Source organism: Eschscholzia californica, unplaced genomic scaffold (genome assembly GCF_041429995.1).
Source record: "Eschscholzia californica isolate CP2 unplaced genomic scaffold, dmEscCali1.0.p SCAF_1, whole genome shotgun sequence".
Taxonomy (NCBI): domain Eukaryota; kingdom Viridiplantae; phylum Streptophyta; class Magnoliopsida; order Ranunculales; family Papaveraceae; genus Eschscholzia; species Eschscholzia californica.
In genome coordinates, this window is record NW_028238198.1 from 45,588,861 (window position 1) to 45,609,809 (window position 20,949).

The window sequence follows — 20,949 nt, forward strand, 5'->3', positions numbered from 1 at the left end:
CTAGGGACACGTTTTATCTTGAATAATGTGGCAAAAACTTATGACTTTTTGCAAAAATTATCGAATGTAATACTTAGCAAAATCCTTTTTCTGTTTCATGTAGTTTTACTATGGCGAAAATCAATCTTTTCAACCTATGTTCAATCCTCGATAAGGACAAATTGAACATGGATAACTTCCTTGATTGGGAAAAGAGATTGAGAAGTGTTCTCAAGTCTACAAATAAAGAAAGCGTACTGGATACCCCTATTCCAAGGATAACTGCGAACTCAAAGGTTGAGGAACAAAAGTAGGCCAAAAGTATCTGGATGAAATCAGTTTTAGTTACTTGCCTTATGTTGGCCACCATGGAGCCTAATCTTCAAAAAAGATTCAAGAAAACGGATGCGCACACAATCATCCGTCGATTAAGGGACATGTCTCGAAACAAATCACGGTTGAGGAAGTACGGGACTTCCAAGGCAATCCGGAGTGGCATTGGAATGTCTGAATCAAAGAAAGCAATTAAACTGATTCAGAAGAACAAATGGAAGAAGCAAGGAACTCACGGTTCCGACCAAGGTATCTATGTTATCGAAGTTAACTTAGCAAATACATTTGATTCTCAATCCTGGGTATTCGATACCGGATGTGGTGCTCATATCATTTCTGATGTGCAGAGCCTTAAGTGAATCAAGTATTTATCTACAAGGGAGCTTGTCATACGAGTAGCAAATAGAGCAACGGTTGCTGCGAAAGCTGTAGGAACATTCAGTCTACCTTTAGAAACTGGTCTAGTTTTAGATAGGGTTATTTCCCTAATGGCCCCCAACTTTGTGACCAGCTTCCTGCCTGGCCCCCTACTTTACAAGAAATACCCATATGGCCCCCTTCCGTTATAACACCGTTACTCTCTCTCTTCCATTTCTTTTCTCTCTCCTCCAGCATGTTTTCTCTCTCTGTCACCTCGTTAAACCAGCCACATCATCGTCTTCACCGGTAGGTCGCCGGCCGGCCAAATTTTCGGCCGGCGACCTTCAAACTTTTTTTTTTCTCTCTCTTCTCTCTCTCTCTCTAAAAAAAAAAAATTAAAAATTCTCTCACCTCTCTCTCTCTAAACTCCGGCGAAGGGAAACCTTCGCCGGAGCTAGGTCTGTTCATCACGGACAGACCAGATCAGGGTCTGTTCATCACGGACAGACCCAGATCTGGGTCTGTTCATCACGAACAGACCAGATCAGGGTCTGTTCATCACGGACAGACCCAGATCTGAGTCTGTTCATCCCGAACAGACCCTGATCTGGTCTGTTCGTGATGAACAGACCTAGCTCCGGCGAAGGTTTCCCTTCGCCGGAGTTTAGAGAGAGAGAGGTGAGAGAATTTTTAAAAAAAAAATTTTTTTTAGAGAGAGAGAGAAGAGAGAGAAAAAAAAAAGTTTGAAGGTCGCCGGTCGGCGACCCTGCCGGTGAAGACGATGATGTGGCTGGTTTAACGAGGTGGCAGAGAGAGAAAACATGCTGGAGAAGAGAGAAAAGAAATGGAAGAGAGAGAGTAACGATTTTATAACGGAAGGGGGCCATATGGGTATTTCTTGTAAAGTAGGGGGCCAGGCAGGAAGCTGGTCACAAAGTTGGGGGCCATTAAAGAAATAACCCTTTTAGATATTCATAATTGCTATTATGTACCCTCTATTTCGAGAAACATTATCTCTGTCTCAGAGTTAGACAAAGAGGGATATCACCTATTAATAAAAAACCAGCGTTGTCTGTTATATAAAGGTGAAATGTTTTATACCAGTGCTAAGTTATACAATGGTCTCTATATTACGAATATTGAGAACGAAGTCTTTAGCATAGAAACCAAAAGGCTACGGTCAGATGATTCGAATTCAAGTTACCTTTGCCATTGTCGTTTGGGTCACATTAACATGACACGCATGAAAAAACTCCATAAGCATGGACTTTTAGGTTCGTGTAATTTAGAATCATATGACACATGCGAATCATGTTTAATTGGTAAAATGACGAGGTCTTCTTTTAAAGGAAAAGGAGACCGAGCCAAAGAACCTTTGGAACTCATACATACGGATGTATGCGGACCAATGAGTACTCCGGGGAGAGGTAACTATGGCTACTTCATCACTTTCACGGATGACTTCACTCGTTATGGTTACATATACTTGATGAGGCATAAGTCCGAATTGTTTGACATGTTCAAACAATTTCAGAACGAAGTAGAGAATCAACTCGGCAAGAAAATAAAAGCCATTCGATCCAATCGAGGTGGTGAATATTTGAGTCCAGAATTTGACGATCATCTTAGAAGTTGTGGTATAGTATTTCAACTCACTCCGCCAGGAACGCCTCAGATGAATGGTGTTTCCGAAAGGAGAAATCACACCTTGTTAGACATGGTTCGATCTATGATGAGTTTAGCAAATCTTCCGAACACGTTCTAGGGTATGCTCTAGAAACGGCTGCTTTCACACTTAACCGAGCTCCGTCAAAAGCTGTAGAAAAGACGCCATATGAGTTATGGTTTGGAAATGTTCCAAAGTTGTCTTTTCTCAAAGTCTGGAGATGCGAAGTTTATGTAAAACGTTTACAAGGAGATAAACTCGCACCCAAATTAGACAAATGTCTCTTTGTGGGCTATCCAAAAGAGACAAGGGGTTACTACTTCTACCACAAATCTGAGAACAAAGTGTTTGTTGCTCGAGATGGTGTCTTCCTTGAAAAGGAATTCCTTTCCAAGCAGACAAGTGGGAGAAATGTAGATATCGATGAAATTCGATATGAGCAACAAATAAACACGGATATAGAGATATCAAGAGGTTTAGCGGCTCCTATCTATGCACAAAGTATGGAAGAGGAAAATGAGGTCGAGATAGAGAAACTCGTGGAACCTCTTGCACAAGTCGAATTAAATTCGCCGGAGACATCTCAAATAGTTGAGAACACTCCAAAAGTTGCTCAGGCCCCTCGTAGATCTCAAAGGCTCCAGGAATTATCTCAGAAAACAGATGTCCTACTGTTAGAAGATAATGAGCCGAGTACCTACAACCAAGCTATAACAAGCCCCGACTCTGAAAAATGGCTAAAGGCCATGAGATCGGAAATGGATTCCATGTCAGAAAATCAAATATGGGATTTGATCGATTTGCCCGATGGAGCAACACCAATCGGATGCAACTGCGTTTTCAAAGTAAAAATTGACAAGGATGGAAACGTTAGCGTTTTCAAAGCTAGACTCGTGGCAAAAGGATACAAACAGATTCATGGTATAGACTATGATGAAACCTTTTCACCTGTCGCAATGCTTAAATCCATTCGGATCATTCTACCAATTGTAGCTCATTATGATTATGAGATTTGGCAAATGGATGTCAAAGCCGCCTTCCTAAACGGACACTTGGAAGAGGATGTGTACATGACACAACCCGAAGGTTTTGTAGATTCCAAAAATGTTAGAAAAGTTTGCAAGCTTAAGAAATCCATTTATGGACTCAAGCAAGCAAGCCGGAGTTCGAATCTTCGATTCGACGAGAAAATCAAAGAATTTGGATTTCTCAAGAATGCAGAAGACTCTTGTGTTTACGAGAAGGTTAGTGGGAGCAATCTAGTTTTCTTAGTCCTTTATGTTGATGACATATTAATCATAGGAAACAATATTCCGATGTTGGAATCAGTTAAAGACTGGCTTCGGAAATGCTTCTCTATGAAGGACCTAGGGGAGGCAGAATACATATTAGGAATCAAGATCTATAGAGATAGATCAAGGAGGATGTCGGACTCTGTCAAGAAACTTATATAGATAAGATTCTTCAACGGTTCGAGATGACAAACTCCAAAAGAGGATTCCTTCTCATGACACATGGCATAGTGCTTAGCAAATATCAGTGTCCTAAGAGTCCTGATGAGCTAGTACACATGATGAAAGTACCTTATGCTTCGGCAATAGGATCTATCATGTACGCCATGATCTGCACTCGCCCAGATGTCTCATATGCCTTGAGCATGTGCAGCCGTTACCAATCAAATCCAGGCGAAGCGCACTGGAGCGCCGCCAAGAATATTCTAAAGTACCTGAGAAGGACTAAGGATCACTTCTCGGCATATGGCGGGGAAGATACTCTAAAGGTTGTAGGGCATGTGGATGCAAGCTTTCAGACGGATAGAGACGACTTCAAATCGCAGTCCGATTACGTCTACTGTCTGAATGGAGGAGCAGTGAGTTGGAAAAGTTCCAAGCAGAGCACAATTGCAGACTCTACCACTGAAGCAGAATACCTAGCGGCCTCGAAAGCTGCAAAGGAAGGAGTTTGGATAAAGAAGTTCATAATATATAGAACTTGCTGGCGTACCTGGCATAGAAGAGGGAGTGACTCTCTATTGTGACAACAATGGAGCGATAGCCCAAGCCAAGGAACCAAGAACACACCAAAAATCCAAGCATATCCAAAGGAAGTACCACTTGATTAGAGAAATCATAAAGAGAAAAGATGTGGTCATTTGCAAGGTTCACAAGGATGACAATGTTGCAGATCCGTTGACTAAACCGTTACCTCAGCCCAAACATGATTCACACATGAGGGGCATTGGTATAAAGCGCATTGGGGAATGGCAACAAATGTAATTTGGATTCATAAAAGAGTTTATGTACCTAATTACTTACATTCGGTAAATAAAATAAAAGGAGTTTTATTTTGGTCCTTAAAATTTGGTTTGGTATTTAAGAGACAGTCCGTAGATAAAAAAGCACTCCGAGTAGGCTTGTCAGATACGTTATCTGATGAATGAAACCCTACTAAGTGAACTTGGAGTGATTCATTATCAACTCCCTAGTCCAGGTCATTGCATGGACAACAATGACTCACGAAGACTAGTACGGGTGTCGATGGGATAGCGCAGTTCCATGGGCTATAGGAATAGTGTATTCGATTCGACTACGTGAGTGCATAATAGGGAATATAGGCTGGAATAACCCTCAACATGAGAAGTTCATCTATAGAATGATGAATCGTCAAACTTCTCATAAAGACAAGATTGAAGAGATTCCTCAAAACATGAGTGCTCAGCTCATCTTATGTAAGGAATGTCTGACTTTGGTTCCGTTAAACCCCGCGCCGTAAAAGGAGGTTATAAAAACGGATACTGGGAAGGACAGGATAGCCATAAAGTTGAGTGGGAGCGCAAGAATGGATTATGTCCTCCTAACCATGTTAGGATGCAACGTCCTCGGGCCACTTGACGAGCAACAACTGAAAATGCACGGTCGTGCTCAAATAGATTAAAAGTTAATCATTTGTTTTGACAGTTGTACTCGAGATCAAGAAAGTCTGAATGACGTGACGTATCAGATGGGATACTAAGTGACATGGGAATCGAGCATTGCACTTGTTCTAAGTCCAAGTGGGAGTCTAAAGGAGTTGAAGGAGATGTCTTTCGACCAAGGTGACAATGCGAACAATTTGTCGGATAGGACAATTGATGTGGAAGATCATCAAATCCGATTGATTTAGGGATCGTAGAGTTGTAGCTAGAGACCAACTACGATCGTCGAATTACGAAGTAAATCGCAGCTAACTTCGATCGGATCCTACAATGGGTTAGACATAAGAGTGTCAAATTGATCCAGGATATGACTAGTGGGAGTGAGATATAACAATGGGAATGTCCCATAAACATATCTCATAGGCCTAAAAAGGAATTAGGCAAAGATAGTACAAAAAGGCCAAAAACAGGGTTTTGAGGCCTTAGCCGATTCGGGCACTTCTAGGGCTCGTATTTGGCTGAAATTTTGAGGGGAGATTTCTGACATATCCAGTAGGATGCATGCAAAATTTTTGGTGTTTGGACACCTCCTCATTAGGGAATTGAGAAAATATCATTAGATGCTATTTTCGATTATTTCCTTAAATCTTATTCTAAAGGGTGTTTTAGGAAACCTTTGAGGAGGTGTATTCTCGTTAGGGTTCTATATAAACACTTTTAGGGCAGAGAATAAGGTGTGGAATTTCTCTCTAAGCTTTCTTACTCTACCATATCAAGTAGAGAGGAGAAAGTGAGGTAATTCCCATTAACTATCTATCTAGTCAAGAAGAAAGGAGTTCTTCTTCCAACCACCATTGGTGTGCTAGCTAAACAACAAGGTGGGAGATCAAGTTGATTGCTCGTGTCCCAAGTAGAGGAGCTACACTTGAAGCTCTTGGTCTTCTCCTAAGCAATTGGAAAGGTTCGAGGGAAAACTAGCGAATAAGGTATTTATCTTTCTAGTTTTACTTAGTATTATTATGGGCTTATGCATGTGAAATCCTAGGAATACTAGTGTGGACATTAGATGTCTTATTTCCGCTATAAACACTAGTAGAAGGGTGTAAAACCCAACAATTGAAGCTTGAGATTCATCAATCTAGCAGAGTTAATGGAGGAAAAATTTCTTTCTAGTGAGTCCCATACAGCTTTGGAGGAAGTGACACCAAGAACATGACTTAGAACTGGTTCAGTGAGGGTGGCTAACCAAGATAGCAACATTTGATCGATTCTGTACCAAAACACATAGTCAGGGTTTGGTAGAGGAGAATAAGGGGACTCTGAGGATGAAGGAAGAAACTCAGGAGGAGGAGGGTAGGTACTGCTGATGTCGAAAATTAACTCCCGGTTAAATCAGCATGAAAAGGGAGTTGATGCATGACAACCTCCATTATGATTGAATATTCCGTCTAGATGATCAGTATTCCTTAGATTTCCGCTCCTTCCATTAGAGACCTGGGGGAAAACCTGCAAAAAGAAATAAAATCGCTCCGACGCTCAAGCCAGTCAGATTGCTCTTTACAGTAAAAGAATGAGTATTGAATGATCCTTTTTGGGTGTGGAGTCTGTTAGACTTGTTCAGCTTACCTTGAAGAAGATGATATGAGGCCCTTTTATAGGCCGAATTAGGGTTTCCCTTCGTAGTTATCCTGTATCTAGGATAAATAGAAATATCCTAAGTTTAAGGATATTTCGTAGATAACTTGCCGAGGTGATAGATCTTCAAGGAGATATCTCCTCCCTTAAGACTCTTGAAGCCCAAGCTTTCTTAAACGCTTCCAGATCTGTAACCGACTGAGATCCTTCTGGAAGATTCGGGATTGACTCGGCAGATCGCCTAGTGCTGATGCCAACCAGTTTTGGGCGTGAGACATTGGTCGGATCTGTTTGCACCCCCCTTATTCCTCTGAAGACCCCAGGGCTGATTTGTACATGCCGAGGGCGTTACAGGGTTGGTTTCCTCTAGGCGACCTCCTAGTTAGGGGAATATGCGGATTGTCAAGGATTCAGCGATCCTGTTGCCTTAAGACGGGTTGACCCGTTGGACTTCAGGTCTGATCTTGACTCTTCAGACGTTAGTCAACGTCTGGACATTTTTATGTATCATCAGGTACCATCGACAAATTTGAACAGATCTTGAGAGTGAAGTATTGGAAGAAGTTGGCTTCTCCACAAGAGATAGTTGGAGTTATCAAGTCTAATAGATACTAGATGAGCAATGTTGGAAATGTTAGGAAAGGAAGGAGAAGAAGAAGAAGAAGAGTGATTGGTGGTGGTGGGAAGTGGAGGTGGAGTAAGAACAATGGGAGAGGGAGTGTTAGTGGTTGTGTCGGCCATTGAAAAGGAGGAAGGAGCAGTGAAAGCACATAAAACCAAGGAGAGAAATCTTTTTTAGAAACTTTCTCTTGATACCATGTAATTTGAGAACTCAAGATACCTGCATTGTATTTATACTAAATGAAAAGAATTACAAATGTACAAAAATAACCTTGAGAAAGAAACAAAATACATGAAAAAAGGATAATTACACTAACATGGGCAACCCGGGTCCATCTAGCAAATCACATTGCTCATGGGGAAAACTATTCAACAACCATTCCCAACTTCCCGTATACTGAAAAATAATTGAAGATATTTTTAATTGTTGTTGGTGAAAAGACGACCTTCCATTTTACCAATCTTAGCAGACAGAAGAGAGGAAAAGAAAAAGCTTCGATTTTTTATACTAAACTTTCTCTGTCTAAACGAGTAGAAATGGGAACACCATCTCTTACCCATGAATCCACTTCCAATCCTTCATGGTTTACTCCAAAGAGGTACAACAATGGATTCTAAATTTCTTTAATAATTTTGGTCTAAATAATTACTTGTTCATTCTTCTTGTTTCTTGAATTTTTGCTCTGATTTGTAACCTATGGTTTGGGCTTGGCCTAGAAGGCTAGAAGAGAAATTATTGTTTTTGCAGTATTGGTTAATTTTGAATTTATTAGGGTTTTTTGAATTTTGGATTAGAGGTGATGAATAAACTAAACAATGGTAGAGAAGTAATATTTGTACTTAAGAACTTTATTATGTTATGATTTATGTCAAAATTATTTGTATCAACTCCATTTTAGATGTATTGCCAAACTTCCAATTGTTGCAAACATTGAATTTGGGTGTGATTGCTCCTATTAATGGTATGGGAATACCTTTTTTTCGGTTGTTTCCACACAAATGGGGAAAACTAAAGCATTGAAGTCAACCAAGGGATCGCGAAAACTGGAGATATTAGGCAAAATGGGCTGTATAATTTAGTTTGTTCTTCTGAGGATGCTCTCATGTGTCTAATACACTAGGTTAGGGCAAAATCAATGGGATCCTCCTAGTCATTGATCCACCGATATAGTTCTAGACCCATTTCTGTAAGTAGTTTGTTCGCAATTTCTTTTTAATGACCTTGTCAAAGTTGAGGTAGATGCCATTGGGTAGGGGTCATTTTTGTGGTTTCTTTGTTCAAATAATACAGTGACTTAGTTAATGATATTGTAAATAAGTATTAACTAGTAGACTTTAGAAGTACTTTTGGGCCCCATAAAGGTGAGGTTGACGATTAGTACGGGGGCTTGCTTTAGTCCTCTGCTACCCATACATTGTGCAGTCTAAACTCCTATCTGCACGATCATGTGACTACATATTTCGTCAAATAGGTCTTGGAGTCTTAGAGATAATTGTATTGAAATCAAGACTAAATTATTACTCTAAAGCGTGTAATCTTAAGATGTCTCATGCTTGCTTTTGAAGAGGAGTACAGTTTTCTTTTACTATGTTGAGATATTACTCTGTTAGGGAAGAACTACGAGTGATTTCGTCTAATTTCTAGTATACGTTGCAATGTCACCTCTTCTGCATTTCCAATCATACTTTTACTGCATGTATCGGAGAAAATAATTGTTTCTGTTTGCAGGTTACTCGTCATATTTTGCGTGATTAATATGTTAAATTATGTTGATCGAGGAGCGATCGCGAGCAATGGTGTGAATGGTAGTCTGCGGACATGCACAGAAGGGGGTATATGCACTGGAGGTAGCGGAATTCAGTAAGACATATTTGGAGGTTTCTGTTTGATCTTAGAAGTTATATACAGTTATGTACTTTGGGAGTCCTCAGTGAAGACCTATTCTTAAGTTATGTATCTCGACGTCATAATGGCATATATTTTGCTGATATTCTTTGATGATGATGAAACCCCACATGATGATCATATCTATTCTTAAGGTTTTCTAGATATTCGCATCTAATATTCTTAGTGATCTTACCAATTCATCGAACCATAACATAAGATGGTCCATTTGGGTTAGGTAGCAGAGTTCCCGTGAACTGTAACTCTTTTTACGAGTCTTTTGTTGGGTCAGTTTCTAATCATGCCCTTATTGTTTAACAGGGGAGATTTTAATTTGAACTATTTTCAAGATGGCATCCTGTCATCTGCTTTTATGGTTGGACTGCTGGTGTCTTCTCCAATATTTGCATCTTTAGCGAAAAGGTAGATAATGTGTGCAAGTAGGGGATGGTACAGGTTTTGTTTATATTGCTGAAAGTTATTTGTATGTTATTTCTGACAACATGACTATGTTTTTACTGGTCCAATGCTTGAGAAAGTTTTATATATCGGTTTCTGACTAGAACACGACCAGCTAAATTAAGAATACTTCTTCATGCTTATTGGATAGGGGAAGTATCTTTTAGTGTTACTAGTTCACATAAATGTATAAAATTGTTTGGACTTTGGAGAAATTGTGCATGGATCGACAATTGCTCACCACATGTTATCACACAGTTGCTCCTCACTCATTGCTCCTTCGGTTGATTGCCAAAATAAGTAATGTGATAAACGAGTATCAGAGCCTCAAGATCCACAACGAGTTCTCTCTGTTTTTTCTTGAGAACACTTGAGATATTATTTCAGTATCACAAGCACCAACATAACCTTCAGATCATGGTACTCCCTTTGAATCGGTTCCAACCATTCAAGAGTGGTTTCCTGTGGGGTTTAGGGCTGTCAAAATTCTCCTTTTTTTGGCTACTGAAGTTATGTCTCTTAGCCCTTGATACACACTACACAGTCCTTTTCTTCTTCTGGACTATGCAACATAACTTATTGATCCTCAGGGCTAACCCAACTTTCAGTAAACCTCAAGTAGTTTCTTTCATCACTGCGATCCACTCCGTTGAGGAAAGCATTCTTCAGCTGACTGGTTTGAGAGAAGCCAATAAAGTCAGCAAGTTAAAAAAAGGTTCTTTATAGATTGAAATTAGTCCCTTAAATTGATGTTCGGACTTGAGAAGATTAGGTAATGTTGTGGGAGGGGTTGGATAATATTTGGCCGATTCTATACTACTTAGTAAGTTGAGGCTTCTGTGTGAGCATATATATATGTAAATATATATTATCTGCATAGTGCATACTTATTTTATCTGTTTTGCAGCCACAATCCTTTTAGGCTTATTGGAGTTGGATTATCAGTATGGACTTTTGCAACTGCTGGTTGTGGTTTCGCTTTCGATTTTTGGTCGATAGCAATATGTCGTATGTAAGTTGGCCGTTGTAAATTGTAATTGCCTGTAAAGCATCCAATAATTGAAATTGGAAATTTGTAATGATGCTCCTATATTCTTTGCAGGCTGGTCGGTGTCGGCGAGGCTTCATTTATAAGTTTAGCTGCTCCATTTATTGATGACAATGCCCCCGTTCCCCAGGTTCTCTTTCTTGGCTATCTTATATACTCTTAGTTTTAGGTCAACGCATATCAAGTTTATTTTGTGGGAATGCTGCAAGATGTAGGTTTAACTTCGAGGCTTGATTATTAAACATCACAAGTTCCATGTTTGGTTTGTAACTTTTTCTTTTTGTAGTATCCTAGGAAAAGCATATTTCGAAAAGGTAAGGACAACATATTGAAGGCGTACTTGTGTAATTCACCCACCACATAGGAAGAAAGTGTCCCTGTTATTTGTGACCAAATTGAGGTCTTATTTTTGTTTAGCATGTTTCATGTTTGGAACCCGAGATTAAAAATACCTAGAATCCTGTTTTAGTTAATCTTTAGGAACAACGTTTGATTTGTGATCCTAGCATCCTAATCTCAACCATCTTGAGAACACCAAAAGAGTCACATTTTATTCTTTTGTTGTGTGCTTAATAAAGTCTCTGTTGGAAAATTGGACTTTGATGAAGTAAAAAACGGATGCCACTTTCGGTTTGTAAATTTGGCGGCACGTATGTAGTTTCCCAAGTGAAATAAAGACGTGGTTATAGGGAAGCAATTAGTGAGAGTTTGATTAGTCAGTGGGGTTTGAATTTAAGTGGACGGCACATGTGGGTATTACTCAAGGAGCCCACATTTGGGCGTGTAGGGGCATGTGCCCCCACATGCCCCTATGTGGGCTCTTCCCCTGTGTTTATGCATGATCGCCTATATTTTATATTCACAACTTCAATTATTTCCTTCATACGGTAACATTGTTTTCTTATTTCTAATATTATCAGAAAACAGCTTGGCTTGCAATCTTTTATATGTGTATACCCACCGGAATTGCATTTGGCTATGTCTATGGTGGATTGGTAAGCTACAATAAACTTGAATTTGGAACTTGTCACGCTTATCTATTTATCGTTGTTTTTATTTGAAGTATTCATGGTTATTTTAGGAGATAATTATGTCTTGTTAACTTGTTGATAGAATTTGTCTGTCTTTTGTTGGATAATCTTTCATTTTAAATTAAAACACCTTACTTACAATTGATCTTGGAGATCGTTTATGTTTTTTTTTTCTTATACATATTTTTTCAGGTAGGAGGATATTCTAGCTGGAGGTTTGCATTCTTTGGGGAAGCAATACTGATGCTTCCATTTGCTGTTCTTGGCTTTGTTATGCAACCTTTGCAGTTGAAAGGTACATGGTTTGTTATTTTTTATATCTTACCATCAGTTATGATCTATAAGCACTTTGAGATCTTCCACAACTACTTCCGGATGCAGGTTTTCCTGTTCTGGGATCCAAAAAATATCTTACCCCTGAAGAGATTGCCAACACTGAAGTTGAAGGTAATGATTTGATTTGAACTAATGGCATACTACATGATCTAGCACAATTCGAGTGCTAGTGATCTGATACAACTTGCCTCATGTCTGTGATTCTAATTGCAGGCATTCCAATTTCAAACGGGAAAAGTGGTTTCATGGCAGGAAATGAGGAGTTATATTTCAACTCTAACAAATCTTCCTTGTAAGTATTCCCATTTAGCTTTTCAATTGGAATATGAGAATAGCCTATACCATTAAATCAAATGTTGACTGAATGAAGCTAAGTAGTACGACTCGGACTCGGACTCGGCTCGGCCAAGGGCCGAGTCCGAGTCAAGGTCCGAGTCAGCCGAGTCACTCTAAGTCATTATGAAATTGTTAGTAGTATATGTATATAAAACAGTAACATGATAATACTTAATCCAATCAAGTTCAAACTTAAAAATAGACTCTAGGTTCCTAACTCTATTAATAGACTTTTATTTCTAGTTTCTAACTTTCCATACAATCTTTTGGTATTCCAAAAGCTGTTAAACAAGTTTCCATAAATAATTAATAGACTTTTATCTTCTTAAATATTCTTTCTAATTAGATAATAACTAAGAATATCATATAAAAAAAACATCCAATAGTCGTACAAATCAGACTCTAAGTTCCTAACTCTATTAATAGACTTTTATTTCTAGTTTCTAACTTTCTATACAATCTTTTGGTATTCCAAAAGATGTTAAACAAGTTTCCATAAATAATTAATAGACTTTTATCTTCTTAAATATTCTTTCTAATTAGATCATAACTAGGAATATCATATAAAAAAAACATCCATAGTCGTACAAATCAGACTTCAATAATAAAAGAAAGATAATCTCTGCCGAGTCTGACCGAGTCTGCCGAGTCTAACCGAGTCTGACCGAGTCAGCCCGAGTCACTCGGGCTAACCCTAGACTCGGGAACTCGGTGGAACTCGGCTCGGGGTACTGCCGAGTCCCGAGTCACTCGGCTGACTCGGCCGAGTCGGACTGCATAGGAATGAAGACACTGACATCTCACATATCCATTATTACGATTAATGAACCATATAATGTGATCTTAGCCAGCAAAATTTATTTTATACATATATATATGTATATGCAATTATCATTTTCTTATACATGGGAATGGTGAGATATACACGTTAACAGTTAACACTACCAAGCTATAATTGGAACTACCATGTCTGGTTGAACAATCTCTAGGTTTTTGCAAGTCTATAATTATGGAGAAAGCTGAACATTTTATAGATGATAATAGGTTGGAGTGTTGGACAATCTGTCTGTTTTTGTTCATACAACGATATTAGGTTACCATTCTGAAGTAACTCACACTATCATGGATCCATTCATCTATTTGCAGGTCAAAGGGGGCATTAAGCATCACGGATCAGTTCTCGAAGTTCTGGAAAGACATGAAAGTGCTCTTTTCCGATAAGATTTTTGTCGTTAATGTTTTAGGTATTTTGCCACCATATGTAGCCCAATCATCTTGCTTTGCAAGTTTCTTTAGTCTGATCACTGATGAACAATGATACATTTTTATTTAAGTTACAAGTGTCGGTGTTTGTGATAATGCATAGCTTATATAGTTTAATTCCGCAATTTAATCTGATACAGCCTATAGTACAAGATTACAAGTGATCGTTTGTAGGTTGAAGAAACCTATATTCTCATGCATACTTTGGTATACAAGCATTATATAGAGCTATACATTTGCTATAATTGTATACGCAATTTTCCTTCTTAATTGAGAAAATGTTGTCTAAATTTTGTAGGTTACGTCGCATATAATTTTGTTATAGGAGCTTACTCTTATTGGGGACCAAAGGCCGGTTATGCTATTTTTCACATGGTACACTTTCTCTGATCCACTATAGAGTAACAATTTAGGTCTGCTACTCTGCTCTTTGTTCACTTTCATGGTTAACAGATCACCCTTCAAGTGTTTAACAATATTGCAATTCATTATCCTTTATTTTGGTACTCCATATGTTTTCTCATTTCACCATTGTGTAGTCATTTTCGTGATCATCACTTCATCAAACTATGTTTGTATTTCTTCTTTAATAGATTAATTTCTCATTTCAGTGAATACCATTTTGTCTACTATTTCTAGTCTCAAATCTTTCATACTGCATTGCTTTATGTACTTCCATCTAGTAGTTGGTGCCTAAGTGCGTTAGTTGTTATGATAAGATTATCCTTATATACAGTACATTTGTACTTACAAGATTCTGACTTTGAGCAGAGCAATGCAGATTTGATGTTTGGAGGGGTTACAATAGTTTGTGGAATTTTTGGAACATTAGCTGGAGGCCTCATTCTTGATCGTATGAACCCCACAATCTCCAATGCTTTTAAGGTACTGCAATTCCATTTCTTCTCCCATTTCACCTCCTGCACTTTTACGTTTATGTATTGCAATTCAGTTCATTTAAGAAATATGCACAAAGCCAAAGTCCATCCCTGGAGCTGTTTGGGGTTGTCTTGAGGCGGTTGATGAGGACGATAATTTTACTAAAAAGACCCGTATTTTTTCCAGTGTAAGCACTTAAATAGCCTGGTTGAACTGTAAGCCTCACAGTTTTCTTTCTGTAGTGAATATAAACGTGACTAAGATAAATTGAGTCGAAATTGTGCCTTCAACAAAAAGCATAACAAGGAAAATGAATCCATGTAAAATGGAAAAGAATGTTCTGTTTAGCTGGGGATGAATAAATAGAAATCTAGAACTAGTAGAATATGACCAAGGATCTTGCTTCGACTTAGTTACGGTCCTCATACCTAAAATCTTAAGTGTTAATTAATTGGTTGGTGTCACTCCCACCCTTGTACGCTCGTTCTCTTCCAAAAATCAGATTTCAATGCATATGTATGACTTGTAGGTATACATTATAGAGTGTTGCCATTACTTTCCTCATATCTGAACCTGCAAGAACACCCATGCATACTTACTAATGATATACAGGGCCGTGCGGTGCCTAGTGCGGGCAGGGCGCCCGCACTGGGCCCCCCACTCACGTGGGCCCACTTTGGTGCTCAGGTTTGAATGTCAAAGGTAAAAAGGCACTAGGGACCTGGGGTAAAGCAATGACGTAAACTCACGTGGGCCCTTGTTTTTACTACAAAAGTAACTATCTGTCCCTTTTTCAATTCACGTGAACTTGTTAAAAAAATTTCTCTTTCTACTTTCTTTTGTTACACTTTTTCTTTCAAATTTTCTTTTTCTAATTTATTTGGTGGTCATATTTTATTCTCTATCTATCTTTTTTATTTTAACACATTACAACACTACTTTCTCATCTCCAATTTTCTTACTACAAATCATATCTTTACCTGGAGATTAAATTTTATCAAAATAATTAGTCCCGTTAGAATTTGTATTAATTAAATTTTCTTTATAAATTGTGAGTAACAATTTTTTTAATAGCTTTATTCAGTATTCAAAATGATTCTTAGACAAGATTGATTACGAATCGTTAATTGATGATTACGCTTCAAAAAATGCTAGGAGAAAAAATTTCAAGTAATTTTTTTTTTCGAATGCCTTTTAAATACATTTTGAGTTGATAAATAAACAATCAATTATGTCTTTATGGTCAAATTATTTTGAACATGTTTATTATTTTGTTTATAATTTTTTTATATAATACAAAGGGCCCAAACCGAATTTTGGCACTGGGCCCTCAATTTCTCAGGCACGGCCCTGATGATATACATTTTATTTGTTTGGATTCAATACTTGCATGATAATACTTGCAGCTAAACTAGAATTTCTTAATGTTTTATTTATAACAGTGGATGTATTCAAATATTTACTTTGCAGCTACTTTCTGGAGCGACATTTTTGGGGGCGATATTTTGCTTTAGTGCATTCCTCTCAAAGAGCTTGTATGGTTTCCTTGTTCTGTTTGCAATTGGTGAATTGCTTGTCTTTGCGACACAGGTACCCGAGCTACATCCTATTCTAGATGCAAATGAAATTCCTTTTACAAAGTTTACCTGATATCGCATGCACAGATAATAATTTGTGATCTGTGAAGTGTGAACTAATTCAGTCTGTCTTTCAAGATAGTGTCGTGACCTCTTGTATCAATTTTTTCTGATACCCTACCATGTCCACTAAAGAGTGTCATGACATGTATTCTGTAATGATAATCATTTTTGCTCCGATATTGTTGGGCTTTAAGTAACATTCCTAGTGCGGAGCTGTTATATAGGAGGTTCATCATTGTGAAGAACTTCTTTCAAAACCCTAATTTGCATCATCACAAATTTATCCTCTTGATATCTCACTCCAAAAAAGTAGAAAAGATGTTGTAGGATTGATGTGACTACTTTCATGTAGGTGGGAGTGGACTTCAGATGAGGTCATAATGTGACCCATCGGGTAGTGACTTATGTGTAAAATTTCTTCCATTTGAGTGACATATTCTTCAAAGAATTCACTTAGTCGCAACTTTCTTTCATAGACCTTCCAAACCTGGGTTATAAGGGTAACATCTTTCTTACACATTGCCTACACCTTTTGGGTGAGTTTGTGATATGAATCAAGATTCTTTAAGGGCATTACCCACTTTAGAAGTTCTTAATCGTTAATTGCATTCGCAATATATAGTTTGTAAATCATTTATTAACATTCTTAGCTTTGTCTTTGCAGGGACCTGTTAACTACATATGCTTACATTGTGTCAAACCCAGTCTAAGGCCACTGTCAATGGCTATGTCTACTGTTTCAATTCACATTTTCGGTGATGTTCCTTCATCCCCGCTTGTTGGGATTCTACAGGTTAGCCCTTCACAATATTTTACTGGAAGATTATCAACTATTTCTTGAGTTATCTAAACCTAATAATACTAATATTATGCATGAGATTCTCGTAATCTTAGTCAGCTATATATATTTCGTAAGTCATATCTTTTGTAATTAGATAAAAATTCGCTGCTTGTTGCAATAGCTCTGTTTATAGAAAAGTACCTCAACCACCACCGCCTGTGAATTTCAGTATTTCATGACAGGACGTGCTGTTTAAATCGATGAATAACTATAAAATCACTGACGTTGTTTCGTTGATATTTCATCAAATTTGTCTGGGTTCTTTACTGCACTTCAGTTGTTTGTTTGATACACTCTCGTTGTTTGTCATTTAAATTATGATGCTCTTATTTCGTGATTCAACTTCAATTGTCTACCAAACATTTTGATGTCGTTCAATTGCTCACTACCTTCTACAGGATTCAATCAACAACTGGAGAGTAACTTCTCTAATACTGACGTCTGTCCTGTTCATATCAGCTGGAGTTTGGTTTATAGGTAAGCTTCTACCACTATTTACCAGCTCTGTTGAACCAACCAAGAACGTCCAGTTTCAGGCTTCAGCTTACAACTAAATAAAATCTTAGAAATGAAACCACCAATGACAAAGTCAAGGAGCCCAAAGAAGAAAGACGATGAAGAAACAAGGATTCTTAAATATTTGGTCTCCATACACTGGAGTAGAGACATAGAGATATGGATCTTGCTTTAACTAGTTCTGTTACAGCCCATGAGCATTACCGTTACAACATGGCACGAAGTACTGTCACAATGAAAGAAGGGTCAAAGACAAAAAGTACCCGCCCAACCTGACCTGATAATATCACTTTGTGGGTGCAAGTGCCCGCTCGATTCCCACCATTAGGAAGAAGGGTCTTAACAGGACTAAAGAACATATATGAAGTAGACTGAAACTGAACCAAAAATCATGTCTAAAAAGTTAAATTTGTATTAGTCCTAAAATGTTCACATTTGTTCGGCCACAAATAAATCAACATTTACACTTTACACTTCAGAAATATTTACTGGTCTGAATATTTTTTTTTTGTTGTTGGGTAGGTATATTTCTACAAAGTGTGGACAGATACGAAGAAGTCGATCCTCTTGTAGGCACGACAGAGGAACCAGACGTGAGGCCATTGCTTCAAGGAAACACAACGGAAATATCAGATGCATCTGCTTAAATGTTACCGAGAAATATTTCAGATTTATTATGTTTAGAGTTCGGAAAATGCTTTCTTCAAATATTTGTGACTGTAATTAAGAATGTACATAGATGATCCTTTGGAAATGATAACAGATTTGACACAGACAGACAGTAAGCATCAGAAGGATTGGAGAAGAAGTTACTAGTTTACTTTTTAAACTAAATGATGTTTACTTATGTGTACCATTTTGATCATATTCTTATATCCTTTATGTTTGTATTGTTCATATTCCCTGATAAAAGAAACATCAGATGAAATAAGATTTAACCCTTTCTTTCAATTTCTTTTAACAAGTCTGATAACATATTATATATGGTTATCTAGATCAATATTTACTTGTGATATATAAATGTGAAATTTGGGCAAAAGCCAAATTTTCTTTTGTAGGATAAAAGTTACGAACCATCTTTTTCAACTTCCAACTCTGGAAGGTTTCTGTTCCAGGAAAAATGTCTCTGTCCGGCCACTATCCAAGTCGGGTTTGTGGCTGGAAAGGATTGTATAGAAAAAGTGTTTTACTTTCACTTTCTAAATCTTGACCGGTCACGTATTCTAGTCGGGATAGTGGCTAGGCAGAACATCACAACCATTGGACTAATTCATTTCAAGTCCTAAGAGAAACCAACTTGAACTAACACAAAATGTTTGGGCTGGGTTTTATAAAGGGTGCCGCGAAAGGCGCCTAGTCTTTTTTGCTCTTAGCCCAACTCTTCTCTAGGCACTCCCTGTGGGCCTCGAACTGAGCAGTCCGAGGCCCACGAATTGCGGCAGTCCGAGGACACACGGGCTGGGCTAAATCCGTGTTAGATCAAGCTCAGCCGGATGAGCCTCGGTCCGAATGTTCCACTTTGTGGGTTATCAAACAAATATTTACATAAGTTACAAATGTCAAAATTAGTCAAATGCCAAAAAATTCATTCTTTGAACAAAAGTTCAACAAAAGGTATCTGTTCAGACCCCGAAAAAATAAAATGCCTCTCTGTTTGGCCACTATTTAGTTCGGGTATGTAATCAGTCATTCATTTAATAAGAAAAAGTAGTTTACTTTGTCTAATTAAATTCCAACCGGCCACATTGTCTCGGAAGAGCATAACGGTCATCAAAATAATTCATTTCAGATCTTGAGAGAGTCCAAACCTGACCTAACACAAAATGTTTGGACTAGGTTTTATAAAGGGTGCTTATAAAGGCACCATGTCTTTCGCTCTTAAACCAACCCTCTCTTGGCGCACCCCGTGACTTTTGGACTAAACAGTCTGAAGCCTAAGGATTGGGACAGTCCAAAGACACTCTGTTTAGCACGGATTCGCGCCGCGAAGAGGATTGAGGCTCAAGAGTAAAAAAGAAGAGTGCCTATAACCCTTTTATAAATAAATGAACGAGGGAGTCAACGTAGACCAACCACAACGGCATGAAACACAGATAACTTTATTCATCCAATGGAATTCAACCACGTTTATAGAAAAAAAAAATCGTAGAGAGTACATGTGGGACATTCTTGGGATGTGAAGCCTACCCTTACACCGTCCTCATTAAGTATAATTAATACACTGACTTGTCCCTCAAGAAGGAAAACAAAACAATAGAAGAAGCCCACGGGATCACTCGCCCACAAGTCTTTCTCTCTCTCTCTATATATACCCATTCTCTCTCCCTATCCTTATCCATCTCAACTAAAAACAATCTTCTCTCACTTCTCTCTCTCTCTAAAAACCCTTTTTCTTTCTTTCAAGTTTCCATCACTTCAATTCACCATCACCAGTTTCCCACCCCATCCAAATTCCAACACCCCATGGCTCCAACTGCAGCAATGCTCATCCTTTCCGACATCAACACCACTACCATCCCTAAACCAACCCCACCACCTCCTCAAACTGGTTTTCACCTTAACCTCACCGCTGGGAACAAATTCTTGGATCTTTTCCGACGATCCATTACAGAAACAACACCCAAACAACAAAATCAGTCCGAAAATGAATCTTCAGATCAATCTTTCTCTTCTTCAACTTTGGGGAAGAGGTTTGAAGAAGCTGTTGAGCTTAGTTGCTGGTCTTCTTAATTAATCTTTAAAGATTTCATATTAAATAGTAGTTAATTGAATCCTATTTAAGTGGAGATTCCTTTTCTTTAGATGTAATCTTTTTTGTATATATTTGATGAACAAAGTTTGGTTAGTTTTTTTTTGTTTTTTTTTATGAAATCAAAGTTTGGTTAGTTGACTTGATGTATTGGAATTTATAAGTTTAATGTATCTAACTAAATTTAGAGTCATTCATTTGTTTTCTAATATGGATCTAAAGTTGTGTGTAATAGGATTTAGATATAAGATGGATAATAGGGTACTTTATATAAGATGAATCGAGATAAGATGGATCGAGATGAAAAGATTTGAAGTTCTATAAAAGATACACGGGTATGAACATCCCTATATCTTCGTTTATCTTGAAATATATATTCAAATATTTTGAATTATTCTTGATCGTCACATGTATACACATATTACACACGTACTTCTTTTCTCAGACTCATCTTGATC

The 20,949-nt window shown here is 38.0% G+C and overlaps 1 protein-coding gene and 1 long non-coding RNA gene across 7 annotated transcripts; both read left to right on the forward strand.

Annotated features, from left to right (window-relative positions):
• Positions 1–7,822: 7,822 nt before the first annotated feature.
• On the forward strand, positions 7,823–18,693 carry LOC147567136 (putative sphingolipid transporter spinster homolog 2). 6 transcript variants are annotated; one of them, XM_086653755.1, is made up of 16 exons: positions 7,823–8,107; positions 9,238–9,369; positions 9,715–9,816; positions 10,760–10,864; positions 10,955–11,030; positions 11,821–11,895; positions 12,124–12,226; positions 12,313–12,378; positions 12,481–12,559; positions 13,750–13,847; positions 14,165–14,241; positions 14,638–14,751; positions 16,216–16,335; positions 17,050–17,178; positions 17,625–17,703; positions 18,265–18,693. In XM_086653755.1, the coding sequence occupies exons 1-16, from the start codon at positions 8,046–8,048 to the stop codon at positions 18,387–18,389; spliced, it is 1,542 nt and encodes a 513-aa protein (XP_086509881.1). In that variant the 5' UTR covers positions 7,823–8,045; the 3' UTR covers positions 18,390–18,693. The 6 variants fall into 6 exon arrangements, with proteins under 6 accessions (XP_086509881.1, XP_086509885.1, XP_086509883.1 ...); XM_086653759.1 differs by having other exon boundaries at positions 7,850–8,107; positions 9,238–9,386; XM_086653757.1 differs by having other exon boundaries at positions 7,903–8,107; positions 9,238–9,356.
• Positions 18,694–19,985: 1,292 nt separating this feature from the next.
• Positions 19,986–20,684, forward strand: LOC147567137 (uncharacterized). Its single transcript, XR_015237566.1, has 2 exons — positions 19,986–20,587; positions 20,629–20,684. It is a non-coding gene; the product is annotated as an uncharacterized LOC147567137 (long non-coding RNA).
• The last annotated feature ends 265 nt before the right edge of the window (positions 20,685–20,949 follow it).